Below are 16,356 nucleotides of genomic sequence, written 5' to 3'. Positions count from 1 at the left end.
ACTGCGTATATACCCAAAGGATTATAAATCATTCTACTATAAAGACATATGCACTCATATGTTTACTGCAGCACTATTCACAATAGCAAAGACTTGGAATCAACCCAAATGCCCATCATTGAAAGACTGGATAAAGAAAATGTGGCACATATACACCATGGAATACTATGCAACCACAAAAAAGAATGAGTTCATGTCCTTTGCAGGGACATGGATGAAGATGGAAACCATCATTCTCAGCAAACTAACACAGGAACAGAAAACCAAACAACACATGTTCTCACTCATAAGTGGGAGTTGAACAATGAGAACACATGGACATAGGGAAGGGAACATCACACACCGGGGCCTGCCATGGGGTCGGGGGCAAGAGGAGGGAGAGCATTAGGACAAATATCTAATGCATGTGGGGCTTAAAACCTAGATGACAGGTTGATGGGTGCAGCAAACCATCATGGCACATGTATACCTATGTTACAAACCTCCACATGTATCTCCAAGTTCTGCACATGTATCTCAGAACTTAAAGCTTAACTGTTTTTAAAAAGACATACAAATTACCCTAAAATGTATGAAAAACTGTTTACCGTCACACATTTTAAAAAAAATTGTAACAAGAGGACTTCCGCTTCAGATTACAATGGTGTAACTAAGACTATTTACTCTCCTGCCTTAAACGCCCAGAAGAGATAAATATGCTAAAGGTTTCAGACACTAGGGAACAGGCAGCAGAGAAATGTGATCCCTGATAAATGAGAAACAAACCAGAAGAGTTTTACACCTGCCCAGCTTATTGCATGGAAGTATTAAGTAGTTTCCAGGCTGTAGTACAAGTGACCCAAATAGAGCCTGGGTTGAGGGAGATAAAGATGAGAGTTCAGGGAAGCCAAGGAAGCTCTGATTTCTAGAGCACAATACCAGAAAGGAAGGAGTTACAAAGGGAAAGGCAGCATGAGCTCTGCTAATCTGCAGAGGCTATCCCTGAGTCTTTGGTTAGATAACGATCCTCACTCATGTTAGGAGGAAAAACTACCTGAGACCAGAAAAAGGACCACGGAAAACAGTAGAACAAAAAATTCCCTCAACACAAACAGGGCGGGTAATTACTCATTCCCACCAGTCATACTAGAAAGCCCTTATAATATACAAACAGGAGAAAAAGTACTCAATAGAAATAGACCCAGAAACGACCATAAGTGATGGAATTAGGGTAGACACTGAAACAGCTGTTACAAAAAAACACTATGCTACACAGACTCAAGAAGGTAGAGTAAACCAGGAACGCAGTGCTAGAAATGAAAAATACAAAATATAAATATATATAAAAATATTTAAAAAGAACACAAATAGAATTACTAAATACAAGAAATACAATAGAAATGGAAAATAAACTGATGGAATTAAAAGCAGATTACACACTGCAAAAGAAAAGTATCAGTGAACTTGAAGACATAGCAATAGAAACTATCAAAATAAAATGAGAGAGAAAAAAGGGCAAGAAAAAAATAGTAACACAGCAGCTGTGATCTATAAGACAGTATCAAGCAGTCAAAAATACTTGTAATTGGAGTCCCAGAAAACAAGAAGGCAGATGGAGAGAATAGGAAAAAAAAAAAGTATTCAAAGTAATAATGGCCAATTTTTTTCCCAATCTGATTAAAATAAACTTAGAGATCCAAGAATCTCAATAAACCTAAAGCAGAAAAAAGATAAACCATTTCAAGGTACGTTATTATTCATATGGTTAAAAATTAGTGAAAAATAGGAAAATCTTAAAAGCAGTGCAAAAAACAGAGAAACAAGGAGTGATATAACACTTTTCATCAGAATCTTCAATCCAGAAGATAATGGAGTGGCATCTTTTAAATACTAAATGAAAATAACTGTCAACCTAAAATTCTATTCCAAGTAAAATTATCTTTTAAAAATGAGGGAAAAATAAAGACTTTTTCAGACCAAAAAAATTCACTACAAGCAGAATTCACTACAAAATTCACTATGAAGAGAACTATACAACAAGAAATATTAAAGAGTTCTTCCAGAAGAAAAGTGATACCAGATGAAAATATGAATAGACATCCAACAAATGAAAAGTGACAGAAATGGTTATTATGTGTGTAAAAGAAATTTGTCATTATTAACCTAAGATATACTAGAGTAAAAATATCAAAAACATATTATGGGATTTATAACACATATAAAAACAAAACATAAGACAACAAAACTTAAAAGACTGGAGGAAATGGGCATGGAAGTATAGTGCTGTAAAGTTTTTACACATTAGTATAATTCTATTGGATGTAGATAAACCAATAGTAAAGATAAAATCATAATACTTGATTAATCTCAAGAAAAGCAGACATAAAGAACACAGAAAAGAGGAAAACTATCAAGATGGCAGATTTAAACCCCACCATATCAATAATTACAGTAAGTGTAAATGCTCTAAGCACTCCCATTGAAACAGTTTGTCAAATTGGATTCAAAACAACCAAAATAAAAGCAAACAAGGAAACAAAAAACAATAGAAAGACAACTAGGACATTTATTTAAAAATAAATAAATAAATAAACTTTTTTTTTAAAGGGTCTTGCTCTATTGCCCAGGCTGGAATGCAGTGGTACAATCATCGCTCACTGCAGCCTGAAACTCCCGGGCTCAAGTGATCCTCCCATCTCAGATTCTCAAAGCACTGAGATTTACAAGTGTGAGTCACCACGGCCGGCCAAGAAACTCACTTTAAATATTAAGTCCCAGGAAGACTAAAAATGGAAAGAAAAAAAAAAAAAAGGGAAAACATATGCCTTACAAACACTAGGACCAAAGAAAAGTACAAATGGCTACACTATTCTCAGACACAAAAGCCTGCAGAACAAGGAAGATAACCAGAGTTAGGAAGAGACGTATTTCATGACAACATTGTTTATTGGCAAGGCTGTAGGGAAGCAGACACTCTCATATACTGCTGTGAGAATGCAAAGTCGTGTAACCATTATGGATAGGAACACAGGAACAGCTAGCAAAATTGTACATGCATTTACTCTTCTATTTCTAAGAATTGCTCCCAAAGACAACTGTCAAAAAACACAAAAGGCGCAAATACAAAGCTACTCACTGCAAGACTGTAATAACGAAAACAACCCAATGTCCATAAATTATGAACTGGTTAAATAAATTATGATACAGCCACATAATAAACGAGGACCTCTCTATATTTAAATGGGATAACTGCCAGTCCATGCCATTAAAGAGAAAAAAGGTGAAGAAACGTGTATATAGTTTATCTTACTCATTTATCAAATGTGCGTACATATACATATGCAGACAGATATGTGCATGGAAGGGGGCTTTTTTTTTTAATCTATGGGCAAGAAAGGCAATAGGTTAGAGGTTTGACGAACAGATGCTAGACTTCTGAAATTTACCTTGCTTCCTTTAGATATTTTTAAACCATTTAACATTTCATATAATTAAAAAATACATTAAATTTTAAAAGAGCAACCTTTCAAAAAAAATGAAACAAATGAACAAGGGTATGTATCCATGTGATAGCATAACCATCCAAAGAATAATTATTCCAAATAGCTTTAAAACAGGAATTTGACTGCAGATCTCTAATATGATACACACCAAATAAAAAAGAGAACTAGCTAAAAAAGTAAACAACTACTTTTAGGAATCATATTGGTGGTGCTACTGCTACTATGAGACTGCTATGGACATATTATGGGATAAAGCACTTGAGTTATTATGTAATATTACAGAGTTATTATCCTGTGCCATGAGGGGAAAAAAGAGATACAAATGTAAAACTGAAGTTCAGTAAAAACCATGTAATCCTAAATTTGAACTGGAAGAATCGGTATAAACAAACATGAATTTCATCTTTCAAAAAAGCTATGTCTACTGAATTATCATAGAGTCATGATTTATACATTAGCAATTAGTACCCACAGGACTTGTGTTGTGATTTCTTAATACCATTCCCATTAAAAGGAACCAGAGCCCCTCGGAGAATTGGCCAATTCCAGGTCTGGGGCAGAACAAGTACAAGATGGTCCTAGAATATCTTGTCATACAAGATAGCAAAGAAATTACAGAGATTATTGGGATTGTTCCAAAGGACTCATGGACTAACCTGAAGAGGCTTCCAAGATTTTACACAGGATAATCTGGGCATCAAAGCATGCGATCACTATAACTGACTGAAACACAAATATGTGTAAACTCATTATGATTTTTTTAAAAACAACACTCAACTGGTCACCTCTGGAGTACACTAGTCCTCTTTATTTTGAATATTACTAAATTACATTCAAAAAATCAAGCATTTATCCTGCCTTTCCTAAACAAATACAACACTGGGAAACCAAAGAATCGATAAGAATTTCCTTTTTACAAAAGCATTCAGCTAGGAAGTGAAGAAGAATGACAATAAGAATATCAAGACTGATTACTAATATCAACAGCTGCAAACATCATAGAGAGATGGCCAGCTATTATGAGCCTCCTGACAGGAAAGCATATCAATCTTATAAAATAGTCCTGTAAAAATAGAAAAGTTGAACCAGAATCCAATCAGGTCTCTGGATTCAATCACCATTTTAGAAAAAATAAAGAAATATGGCCAGGCACAGTGGCTCACACCTGTAATCCCAGAACTGTGGAAGGCTGAGGTGGACAGATTGCTGGAGCCCAAGAGTTTGAGACCAGACTGGGCAACAAGGTAAAACTCTGTCTCTACAAACCAACATAAAAATAAGGCAGGCATGGTAACATGTGCCTGTAGTCCCAGCTACTCATGAGGCTGGGTGGGAGGACTGCTTGAACCAGGAGGTCGAGGCTGCAGTGAGCTGTGATCGCACCACCGCACTCTAGCCTGGGCAACAGAGCAAGACCCTGTCGCAAAAAATCAAAACAAACAACAAAGAAGAACCTATCAAATTATGTCTAAGGGATACAATTAGCAAAAATCAGTCTATGGATAACCCTTCAAGAGAAACAACCTGATTCCTACTGCAAGCAGAGTGAGAGCTGGAGAGAAAGCCCACAAGAAACAAGATACTTAAAAGACACAGCAACCAATCACAATGTATAAATCTTACTTGCATCCTGAATCAAACAAACCATTTTTGAGGAGGAAGGATGGCTTGAGCCCAGGAATTTGAGACCAGTCTGGGCAACATAATGAGAGACTCTATCTCTACAAAAAGTTTAAAAAAAAAAAAAAAAAAAAAAAAAAGTAGCCGGGTGTGGCGTCTGTGGTTCCAACTACTGAGAGGCTGAGGTGGGAGGGTCACATGAGCCCAGGCACTTCAAGGCCACAGTGAGCTACAATCTCACTACTGCACTCCAGCCTAGGCAACAGCGCGAGACCCTGACACAAACAACAACAACAACAACAAAAACACATTTTTTGAGAAAACCAACTGGATATTAAGTTATTAGTGTTAACTGCGTTTGGGATAAAGATATATAGATGAAATGACAATATCTGGGATTTGCCTTCAAATATAAGAGGAACAAGGGAGTGTGTGGAGGCACAGAAAAAATAAAGCTGGCTGTAAGTTTATTCATTGTTAAGGCTGGTTGGTGAATACATGGGGATTTGTGTTCTCTATTTCTGTGTATGTTTGAAATTTTCAATAATAAAACGTGGAGAAAAAAATAGTGTAACTAAAACACTAGTCTTTTAGTCTATGTTTTGTGGTTTCTTTGTGAAATAAAAGATTATTATTCTGTGGTTACTTCAGTAACTAAACTTCATAGACAAGATCTATCTTCTCACTTGATAATGCAAACACCTATAATCTTTCCCCAATAATCAAGAGAAAAATTATTGTTCACACTAGCAGCAACTTTAGCTGAGACTGTTAAAGATAGTTATGTGAAATTTTAGCTCATCCAATGTTTTACATACTCAGTTACTTTAACAGAAAACAAACTGAAACAATGAACACACAAAAAAAAAATCTTAAGAATTCTGCAGTACTAAGTCAATGAAAATAAATAACCACCCATGCTGACTGCTTTTCCTATTAAAATGAATTTCTTATTCCCTCATTAAATTGACTTTCTTCCTTCAAGTTTTTTCCTTGATAACAATCATACCAACATAGAAAATGAAAAATACATTCAAACTGAAAAATACATGAAAACCCTGAAGAAAAAACTCAGCATTTCACTACCCTGAAACAATACTGTCAACACTTTGATGAACACTCCTAAAATTTCTCTAGACATATTATTATACAGACATTAATAAGTGAGGATATAAAATACACAGTACTTCGAAACATTGTTTTTTAAACCAACAATGTGTGTAGAACCTCATTTGTCAAATATTGCTAAGCACTATTCTTTTTAACAGTCACATAGCTCTTAGTGCATGTATAGTATATGGCTATACCAAAACTAATCTCATACTGATAAGCATTTTAGATTTAAAAGTTTTTATAAACACCTTAACCACAATACCATGAATATCCCTGTGCTGGTTGTTTACATACTGTCTCTGAGCTTTAAACCTACCCTTTCATAATCTGCTCAGAGATCCTGAAGCTGTAAATCTGCAAAGAGCTGGTTTCCTATTAATTTCTTCCACTACAAGGCACTAGAGCTTCTTAAGGCATTCTGAGCAGTAGTTTCACTGCTCCCCAGCAATAGCCAGGCCACACCATACTTTGGCAGTGTGTTGGGTGAAACTGGCAGGGCTCCTCCACCTCTTAACACTACTTCTTCCCAATTATCCCACCAGCTCTAGAGCTACTAGCTGCTTCCACCAATTTGTATCTCTGGATTACCAATGCAACTCTTTTCTCTTTTGTCCTTTAAACATCTGTATTAATTTGTTTAAAATACAGTCATGCCTCACTTAACAATAGGGATACAATCTGAGAAACGCATCACTGGATGATTTCATTGTTGTGAGAACATCAATAGAGTATACTTACTAGATAGTATAGCCTACTACACACCTAGTCTATATGGTATGACCTATTGCTCCTAGACTACAAACTTGTACAACATGCTACTGTACTGAATACTATATGCAATTATAACACAGTGGTAAATATTTGTATATCTAAACATAGAAAAGGTACTGAAAAAATATGGTATCAAAGATAAAAGTTGTACCGCTGTATAGTGCAGTTCCTTTATAATCTTACAAGACCACCATATATATCTGGTGTATCATTAACCAACATACCATTACGCAGTACATGACTTTATACCTAGTATAGTTTGTTTCTCTGACTGAACCCTGAACTATATGATAGATTATGTGCACATCTTTTCTAATTATCTCTGGGATAAGTTCCTGAAAGTGCAGAGTCAAAAACTATACAGATTTTAAGTTTGCATATATTACCACATTACAAATCTAGAAGCATAGCATCATTTTATACTCCCAAGAGAGCATTGTTGGAATGCCAACACTGGTTGCATCACATAATTGCTTTTATTTGTATTTCCTTGATTACATAAGCATCTTTTCATGATTTCGAAGGCTGACAGGACTTCCTGCTTATAAACTTCCTGTTCATTCTCTTTGCTAGTATTCTATGAGGCTTATATTTGTTATTCCTTCATTAAGAATCTTTATATAATACATTGCAGCTGGGCACGGTGGCTCATGCCTGTAATCCCAACACTTTGGGAGGCCAACACAGTCAGATCACTTAAGGCCAGGAGATCGAAACCAGCCCGGCCTACATGGCAAAATCTGGTCTCTACTAAAAATACAAACAAAAAAAATTGCCAGGGATGGTGGCACATGCCTGTAATCCCAGCTATTCGGGTGGCTGAGGCACAAAAATTGCTTGAACCTGGGAGGCAGAGGTGCAGTGAGCCAAGAGATCATGCCACTACACTCCAGCCTGGGAGACAGAGTAAAACCCTGTCTCAAAAAGAAAAGAAAAAAAAAAGAGTCTTTATACATTTATACATTGCAGGTATTAACCTTTTCTAATTAATATTTACTGAAAATAGTCCTCCAGTATATAATTTGTGTTTCCAACTTATTTCATGATTTTGGCTTTTATCTAAATAGTGGTTCCTCACCTCCACTAAAATATAAAGCAGAGACTTAGCCTGTCCTCTTTATTACAATATCCTCAACACCTAGAACAGTACCGTACACCTAGAACCATACCATACATGGTGGGGCAGGGGCTGGGGGTGGGGGGTAACCCATAGATATCTTTTGCAACAAATGAATTTTAACAAAATAATACAATCCAGGCCAGGCACGGTGGCTCATGCCTGTAATCCCAACACTTTGGGAGGCCAAGCTAGACAGATCACCTGAGCCCAGGAGATCAAGACCAGCGTGGGCAACATGGCAAAACCCTGTCTCAACAAAAAATACAAAATTTAGACACGCATGGTGGCATGTGTCTGTAGACACAACTACTTGGGAGGCTGAGGTCGGGGGACTGATTGAGCCCTGGAGGCTGAGGCTGCAGTGAGCCATGATTGAGCCACTGCACTCCAGTCTGGGTGACAGAGCAAGACCCTTTCTCAACAAAACAATAATAGTAATAATAATGATAATCCAATCCCTCAGTATTTCATTCACGACTTTGGTATTAGTGTCCCTTCCTCTACAAACAAGGAAGTTATAAAAATATACCAGTTACCTAGTAATTTGATTAATCCATGTTATATACTTAAAGCAAATCCATGCTATATACTTAAAATAATGCAAGAATTTGTCTTTGATTCTTCTGGAATATATGTAAAATCAAAGTAAGCAGTCTATTTTCCTTTCAAAACTGCTTGTTAATTATTTACTAGGTAACCTAACTTTTCCTGGCCAATTTATTTGCTAAACATTATATCCTCCCCATCCACCATTATTACAGCATTGCAAATTTCTTGTATACTTTACTTCTAGGTCTTCTGATGTTTACTCCCATAATAATGTAAATGACTGTTGGTTATATAAGAAAAATTTTGGATTTTTACATACTTATTTTGGCTACTCCATTTTGAGTAGTTTTTCGGTTGATTCTCCTGGATTTTCCAAGAAAAATGAAAGCCTCTTCCTTTCCCACACTTGTATTTCTTATTTTATATTCTTACATAATTACACCAGTTAATGCTTCCAAAACAATGTTAAACAATAGCAGAGATAGTGTGGTTTCTCATCTTGTTCCTGCTTTTACTGGGAATGCTACTGGTGTTTTACATGATGCTGCCTATTGGTTTGAGAGAGATTAATTATGTTATGAAGGTACTGATTCCTATCTTATTAGATTTAATTAGAAACAGACTGATTTTTTTGGCCAGGTACAGTGGTTCATGCCTGTAATCCCAGTACTTTGAGAGGCCAAGGCAGGTGGATCACAAGATCAGGAGATCGGGACCATCCTGGCTAACACAGTGAAACCGTATCTCTACTAAAAATACAAAAAATTAGCCGGGCATGGTGGTGAGCACCTGTAGTCCCAGCTACTCAGGAGGCTGAGGCAGGAGAATGGCCTGAACCCAGGAGGCAGAGCTTGGAGTAAACTGAGATCGCGCCACTCCACTCCAGCCTGGGCAACAGAGCGAGACTCCGTCTCAAAAAAAAAAAAAAAAAAGCCCTTTCAGCATCTATAAAAAATGATCTATTGTGTACCCTTTTCCCTACTTATATAATAAATTGTAAACATAAACAGTAGGCTTATTAATATTATACCAACCCTCTCTGTATACTCCTAAAATTAACCATGTCTGGCCACAATATATTCTCATTTTATTATTTAAATTATCTTTTTACTAATATCTTACTTATACAAAAATCACAGTAAGATTTGTGTTAGGGTTTTCTTAGGGGGTGGGGGGATATCTTTTACTAGGTTTTAGTATTCATGTTAGTTATCCTGGCTGTAAAGAAAATAAGTGCTTTCTTTTCTATACTCTGAACAATTAAAAGAATTAGAATTCCTGGTTTCTTATACATTTGAAATATCTCCCTCAAGACACAACTTACACTGGTGCTTTTATTAGAGAATAACGTTTCAATTTCTTTTATACCTATAGTCTGTTTGGGTTTTGTCTTTTCTCGTCTTGAACTTACTTACATCATTCTTAAAAATCCAGGTTTTCAAATATATTTACATAGCCATATCTAAAAGTTAAATAATTAGAGTAAAATGAAAGGCAAAGACAAATCAGAGATACACAAACAAAAAGGAAACAAAATCCAGATTTAGAGGGCATAAACAAAACGGAATTCCAGAGGGAAAAGCATACAACTATGTAGACACGGTAACCTCGTGATTAAAAAAAGGGGTGGTACGTTTACTGAGTCCTGTACACTTAAGAATATCCTTCATCTGCCCCTACTTAAAAATAACTAGGACTACCTAGGAAATTCTTTAGTTATACTGTTTCTTCCATCAGAGCTCTCCAGCTGTTGAATCATTAACTTCAGAAATTGTATGTGGTTTGCCGGGCGCGGTAGCTCAAGCCTGTAATCCCAGCACTTCGGGAGGCCGAGATGGGGGGATCACGAGGTCAGGATATCGAGACCATCCTGGCTAACATTGTGAAACCCCGTCTCTACTAAAAATACAAAAAAAAATTAGCCGGGCGTGGTGGCAGGCGCCTGTAGTCCCAGCTACACGGGAGGCTGAGGCAGGAGAATGGCGTGAACCCAGGAAACGGAGCTTGCAGTGAGTGGAGATCTCGCCACTGCACTCCAGCCTGGGCGACAGAGCAAGACTCCGTCTCAAAAAAAAAAGAAATTGTATGTGGTTTGAAAAGAAGTCAGCCAGCTTCATTATTTTCCACTGCACTGACCTAACTAGTTTTTCTTGATATTTGCAAGATCACCTTTGCAATCCCTGATAATTTAGCAAACTGCACCAGTATATTTTCCAAAAATGAGTCTTCATCTCCAGATTCATATTTTCAATCATTCAAAACAAATTTATTATTATTCTCTTTAATATTTTCCATTTCCCATTATTCTACTATCTTCTCCATAGACGTCAATTACGGTTTTTCACTATCTGCAATTCATTCTCTTTAACTCCATTTTTTTCTGTCCAATTTCTCCATATTCTATGCAGATTTCCTCAAGCCAAATCTCTAGCTCACTGATTCCATCTTCCATATTGTTTATTCTGCCCCTTGCTACTTATATTAAATTATATTCTATAATCAATATCCTTAGCCCTTTTTCATGTATTATCTCATTTTTGTTATCTTTTTTCTCCTCATGTAATTTGCTGTTTACCTTCCTTGGCAGCTTAAATGACTAAGACTTTCTTTTGATACCAGAAAAATTCGATTCTAAATATTGCTTATCAGTTACTTTGGAATGCTAAGATCATTACATAGGTTTTGTGTTTGTTAACTTGCTTATCTGTATTCTGTTAATTCATCTTCAAGTAAGAAAAATTCTCTGGCTTTGCTATTTAAACAAAAGTATAGTTAGCATCTCCCGGATGACTGAACACTTCTCTTAAAAAATTAACGTAAAAGCTCCCAACTCAGGCTACAGTTGCTTCATCACCTGGCTAACTAGCATGGGAATGAAAGTTAGGACTAAAGGTAGTAAGTCCTTTTTCTCTGTGTAATTTATCTCCAAATTTGTTAAAACTCTTACAAGGATAAGAACCAGTCACTGGAGCTATGGGTACATCACATGCTGTGATAGGATCCTCAGTTTTGGCACATCTAAATACTTTTAGGAAAGTCAGACTCATGAGAGACAAGCTGAGTCACAATGGAACTCATATAACTCATCGTTATGGAACCCCATAACTCATCATCATTTTTCATTTAATGGGTCAAGCGTATAATTGTTTTCTGCTCCCGTAAAGTCGGTCAAAAGATATTTCCTTCATGATTTTCCTTAGTCTTACCTCATCACTAAACTTTGCTCTTCCTGGTAAACAGGTTGACCTAAAGAAAAATACTATGACCACAAAGCCTCTCCTTTAGTCCTAGTACAGCTAAAATCAGGTTCTCTTTCTTTCTCTTAAAGTATGTCCATACAGCAATATCCTCCCTCTAAATTAGCAAATAATAGGACACTTACAGTACACTGCCAATACATATCCCTTGTCAGTGTTCTCACATTCAGTACAGTCTTAATGGCACATCTGGTGCCAATTCTGTCCAGTTTGCGGTAGCTTTATTAGATACATTTTTCTTTAGGTTCTTTTTAATTATTTTGATGAACTCAAGGGAAGACAGTTTAATCAACAGTCTCTTAACTGTATTATTTTTCCTCAAAATCAACTCACCCAATTTAATAAAACATTAAATCTACATATATAGTTTATCTCCTGGAAGAAATTATTATGAGTTATTTCATCAAGAACAGTGTGTGCACACTGTAGGAATTCAGTATCAGCTGAGTTAATTCTCCTCATGAGAATTATCTGAAATATATTCAGTATATAAATCAAATAATTTTAAATACTTCAGTTCCACAGTAAAGCAAGACATTTTAAAATGTCCCATGTACATTTCAAAATGTCCACCTTTTGACCCTGTTCTTGTGGTTCTACAAATATATCAAACCATGTTTCTTTAAAATATAAAAGTTACTAGGAAAAACAATCTAGAATGAAAATAATAAAACCTCCAGGGAATAAGCCAAACTTGAACTCTGTCGATGCTCTAATTAGAAAAGAAACTGCCGTAATGGGTATCACACCATAGGCATTGGAGCCAAACAGGCCTAAATTCAAATCCTGGCTATGTCACTTGCTAGCTATATGACCTGGGTCCATTTGCCTCTGAACATTAGATTCCTCATTTGGAAAACCAGGATAATAACTGCACTTCACTGAATTGTCACAATGTTTAAATGAGACAGTATAATAGGTGGACATTCAGCAAATGGTATACAGCTGTATATAGTTTATACATAATGTGTATGTATAGGTATTACATATGTCTGTGCGAGAAATACACATACATAAAACCAAACTCATCTCTGATCTGACTAGGAGAGCCACAGCACCATCCAAAGGGAAGCTTATGTTCTGGGATTACTTAAAAATTAGACGTCAGGGCCGGGCGCAGAAGCTGATGCCTGTAATCCCAGCACTTTGGAAGGCCAAAGCAGACAGATCACTTGAGGCCAGGAGTTGGAGACCAGCCTGGCCAACATGGTGAAGCCCTGTCTCTATTAAAAATACAAAAATTAGCCAGGTGTGGTGGCGCATGCCTGTAATTCCAGCTACTCGGGAGGCTGAGGCAGGAGAATCACCTGAACCTGGGAGGTAGAAGCTGCAGTGAGCCAAGATTGTGCCACAGCACTCTAACCTAGGTAACAGAGTAAGATTCCGTCTCAAAAAACCAAACAAAAAAAAAATTAAGAAGTCAGTTCCAAACAATAAGGTTTCTTACTCTTGCCAGAGAGGCTACTGTTATAAAATTTTAATATGTTTCTATTACCATTTAAATAATTGCCGGCCAGGCACAGTGGCTCATGCCTGTAATCCCAGCACTTTGGGAGGCTGAGGCAGGCAGATCACCTGAGGTCTGGAGTTCAAGACCAACCTGGCCAAAATGGCAAAACCCCATCTCTACATTACAAAAAATTAGCCGGGCGTGGTGGCGGGTGCCTGTAATCCCAGCTACTCAGGAGGCTGAGGCAGGAGAATCGCTTGAACCCAGGAGGCGAAGGTTGCAGTGAGCTGAGATCACACCACACTACACTCCCAGTGTGGGCAACAGAGTGAGGCTCCATCTCAAAAAAAAAGAAAATAATAATAATGCCTTTGTTCTATTTATCAGCAGTTTCTAGAATTAAGTACACATGAACAGAAAGGAATAACAAAAATTATACCTGAAACTCTTAATTGCAAGCTAGCTTTACTCCCAGTCTCTTTCTAAGGAAAAGACCCATGGGCAATTCTTCTCCACAAAAACCATGGTACCCCAATCACAACTAACCAGACTCATGGGTAAGCCAGAAGTGATGAGGTAGAGGTGAAAGCAACCACCTATGACTACGCCAGTATCAGAACCACCTATTCCATATTCTCTCCAAGAACTAGAAGAGATACACATAGAAAAGCAGTGACATGTAAGAAATGAAGATTTATTCTTCTGATTATAAAATCTTGAACTATGATTATCCCAGGATAACAGCTCAATTTGCAATTATGGGAAATACTGGAACACAGAAAAAATTGCACTGCTGTTAAATATTCCATGCTTCTCTACTTCCTTGTGTCAATTAAAGCACTGCTTCTGAAATTTGTTTGTTTGTTTCAGTACCCTAAATCACAGAGGAAACTGAAGAATATTATAGACAGTCCTGATGAAATTCCTTTGAAATTTCCCATCATACCTTAAATTCATATGAATTGTTTACTCTATGCCATAATATACCAGGGATTATCAAACTGATATATCAGAAAGATATGCCATGTTTATCCCCCAAGTTCACGCATCTTCTAAAATACCAATCAATGCTTACTCCCAGGAAAGGAGAATCTAAACTGAACATTACAGACTTAAGATAACCTAGACAGTTTTTCCTCAAAACTTGAAAGATTCCAATTATTACATAAATCAAGAAATAATTAAGTTTCTGATGTCCAGAATATTTATCAAAATAAACTCAACTCACGATCTGATGTGTGGAAAATCCTCTTCAATTCTGCTTCCTGTGTTTTTGAAAATTTGTAATGCAGCTTCTGCTACTTTTTCATCATCCATTTTCAGACAAGCCAGTAATGATTCAAATGTTTCAGCAGAATGAAATGAGATGGGATGTGTAAATGAGAGTACCTATAAAATGAATCATAAAAATGATTTGTAAAATTTTTTCATCTTTATAATACAAATCCAAAATATTACATATTAGAAATACTATAAATCAAAGTCAATAAAAAAAATTATGTTAACCAAAATCTGAGAGCACTATAAACAAAATTTAAAACATACTCAACTATGTAATGGAAATGTTCCTCTGTAAGAAGATTGTATGATATAATGAAGTAATTTCTTCCAAAATTAAATTACGTGTTAATATAATTTTAGTCAAAATAATTTGGATTTTGATTATTGTTCAGGTTTTTTGGTGGAGAATGAGAGGAGAAAAGAGGACATGAAGAGAGAATTTAACAAAACATCTCTCAGCTTCCCAATAAATATCATTAGCAGAGACTGAGTAAGAAGAGAATAAACTAGGGAAAGGGGTAAAACACTGACAAGATAGTAAAGAAGTCTATAAAGTTCCAATAACCAAATCACAATGGTACGAACATTAGAATAATCATGAAACAAAAAATATAAGGCAGTAAGTAGACTCTAGAATATATAAACAAAATAGATTATATAAATTGTAAGAGATTACAAAGAGGTCAACAGAAAATAAATAGTCCTGAGAAAACTGAATAGCTACTGGGAGAAAATCAAATTAGGCCCCCCGCCCCCACAACACACTTTCAAAATAAATTTCAGATGGGTTGTGTTTAAGATTTAAAAAAACAAAAACAACAAAAACCCTCTGGACAAGACAGGGTTTTTTTAAGCATAAAATAAACAAAAGGAATCAAATGTGGAAGGTAAAAAAAACAGCACGCAGCAGAAAAATATACTAAGTATAATGCCACATTTATGTTTCTAAAATAATCAAAATAAGCAACATGTTATTTAGAGATACATACACAGATGATAAAACCATAAAGAATATTGAAAGAATAATAAATCCAAAATTCAGGACAATGATACCTGGTGAGGGGACGTGAGTAGGCAAGAAAAAGACTACTCAGGGAACTTGAACAATATTTTTAATATTCAATTTAATGTGACACTCTATCTACTTTTCACTTGTATTCACTTGGTTACTACATATTTACTTTTCACCTGTATTCACTTGGTTACTATACTTTACAATTTACATATAAGAGAATATATGTTTATACATATATCAAATATGTACCAAGAAAAAGCAAAGGAAATACAAAGCTCATTTAAATCAGCTAAAAAAAAAACACAAAAGACAGAGATGTCAGTAGATGTATGAACAAAGGATAAAAATGGTGAATTTACCATAGGGAAAACACAAATGATTAACATGTGGACAGTGGACCTCACTAGTATTAAATATGCAAATTAAAACATTATTTTTGCTTATCAGATTTGCAAATCTTTTAAAAATGTATTATATTCCATTTTGTGAAGGTTAAAAAGATGAGCACCTTCACATACTACTGATGGAATTATATATGGGTAAAATTTCCCTGTACAACAATTTAAATATACATTGCTCCAAGAATTTTGAAAGTGGTCACTCTCTTTAACTCAATAATGCTCTCCTAATTTTCTAAAAAATATGACATTACCAAGAGATCTTACATAGAAACACTCAGCTTAGAACTGTTTGTAAGA

General features: G+C 35.9%; 1 protein-coding gene across 2 annotated transcripts in view; it reads right to left on the bottom strand.

The window, feature by feature from the left end:
- Positions 1 to 16,356, bottom strand: part of PDS5B (PDS5 cohesin associated factor B) — a 182,770-nt gene that overhangs the window by 48,883 nt on the left and 117,531 nt on the right. For both annotated transcript variants that reach the window (XM_025364578.1, XM_025364579.1), the window contains exon 19: positions 14,591 to 14,751. In XM_025364578.1, the coding sequence (XP_025220363.1) occupies positions 14,591 to 14,751 (161 nt within the window). The remainder of the gene's footprint in view (positions 1 to 14,590; positions 14,752 to 16,356) is intronic.

Source organism: Theropithecus gelada, chromosome 17 (assembly GCF_003255815.1).
Source record: "Theropithecus gelada isolate Dixy chromosome 17, Tgel_1.0, whole genome shotgun sequence".
Lineage (NCBI taxonomy): Eukaryota > Metazoa > Chordata > Mammalia > Primates > Cercopithecidae > Theropithecus > Theropithecus gelada.
This window is presented reverse-complemented; position numbering and strand designations above follow the sequence as displayed.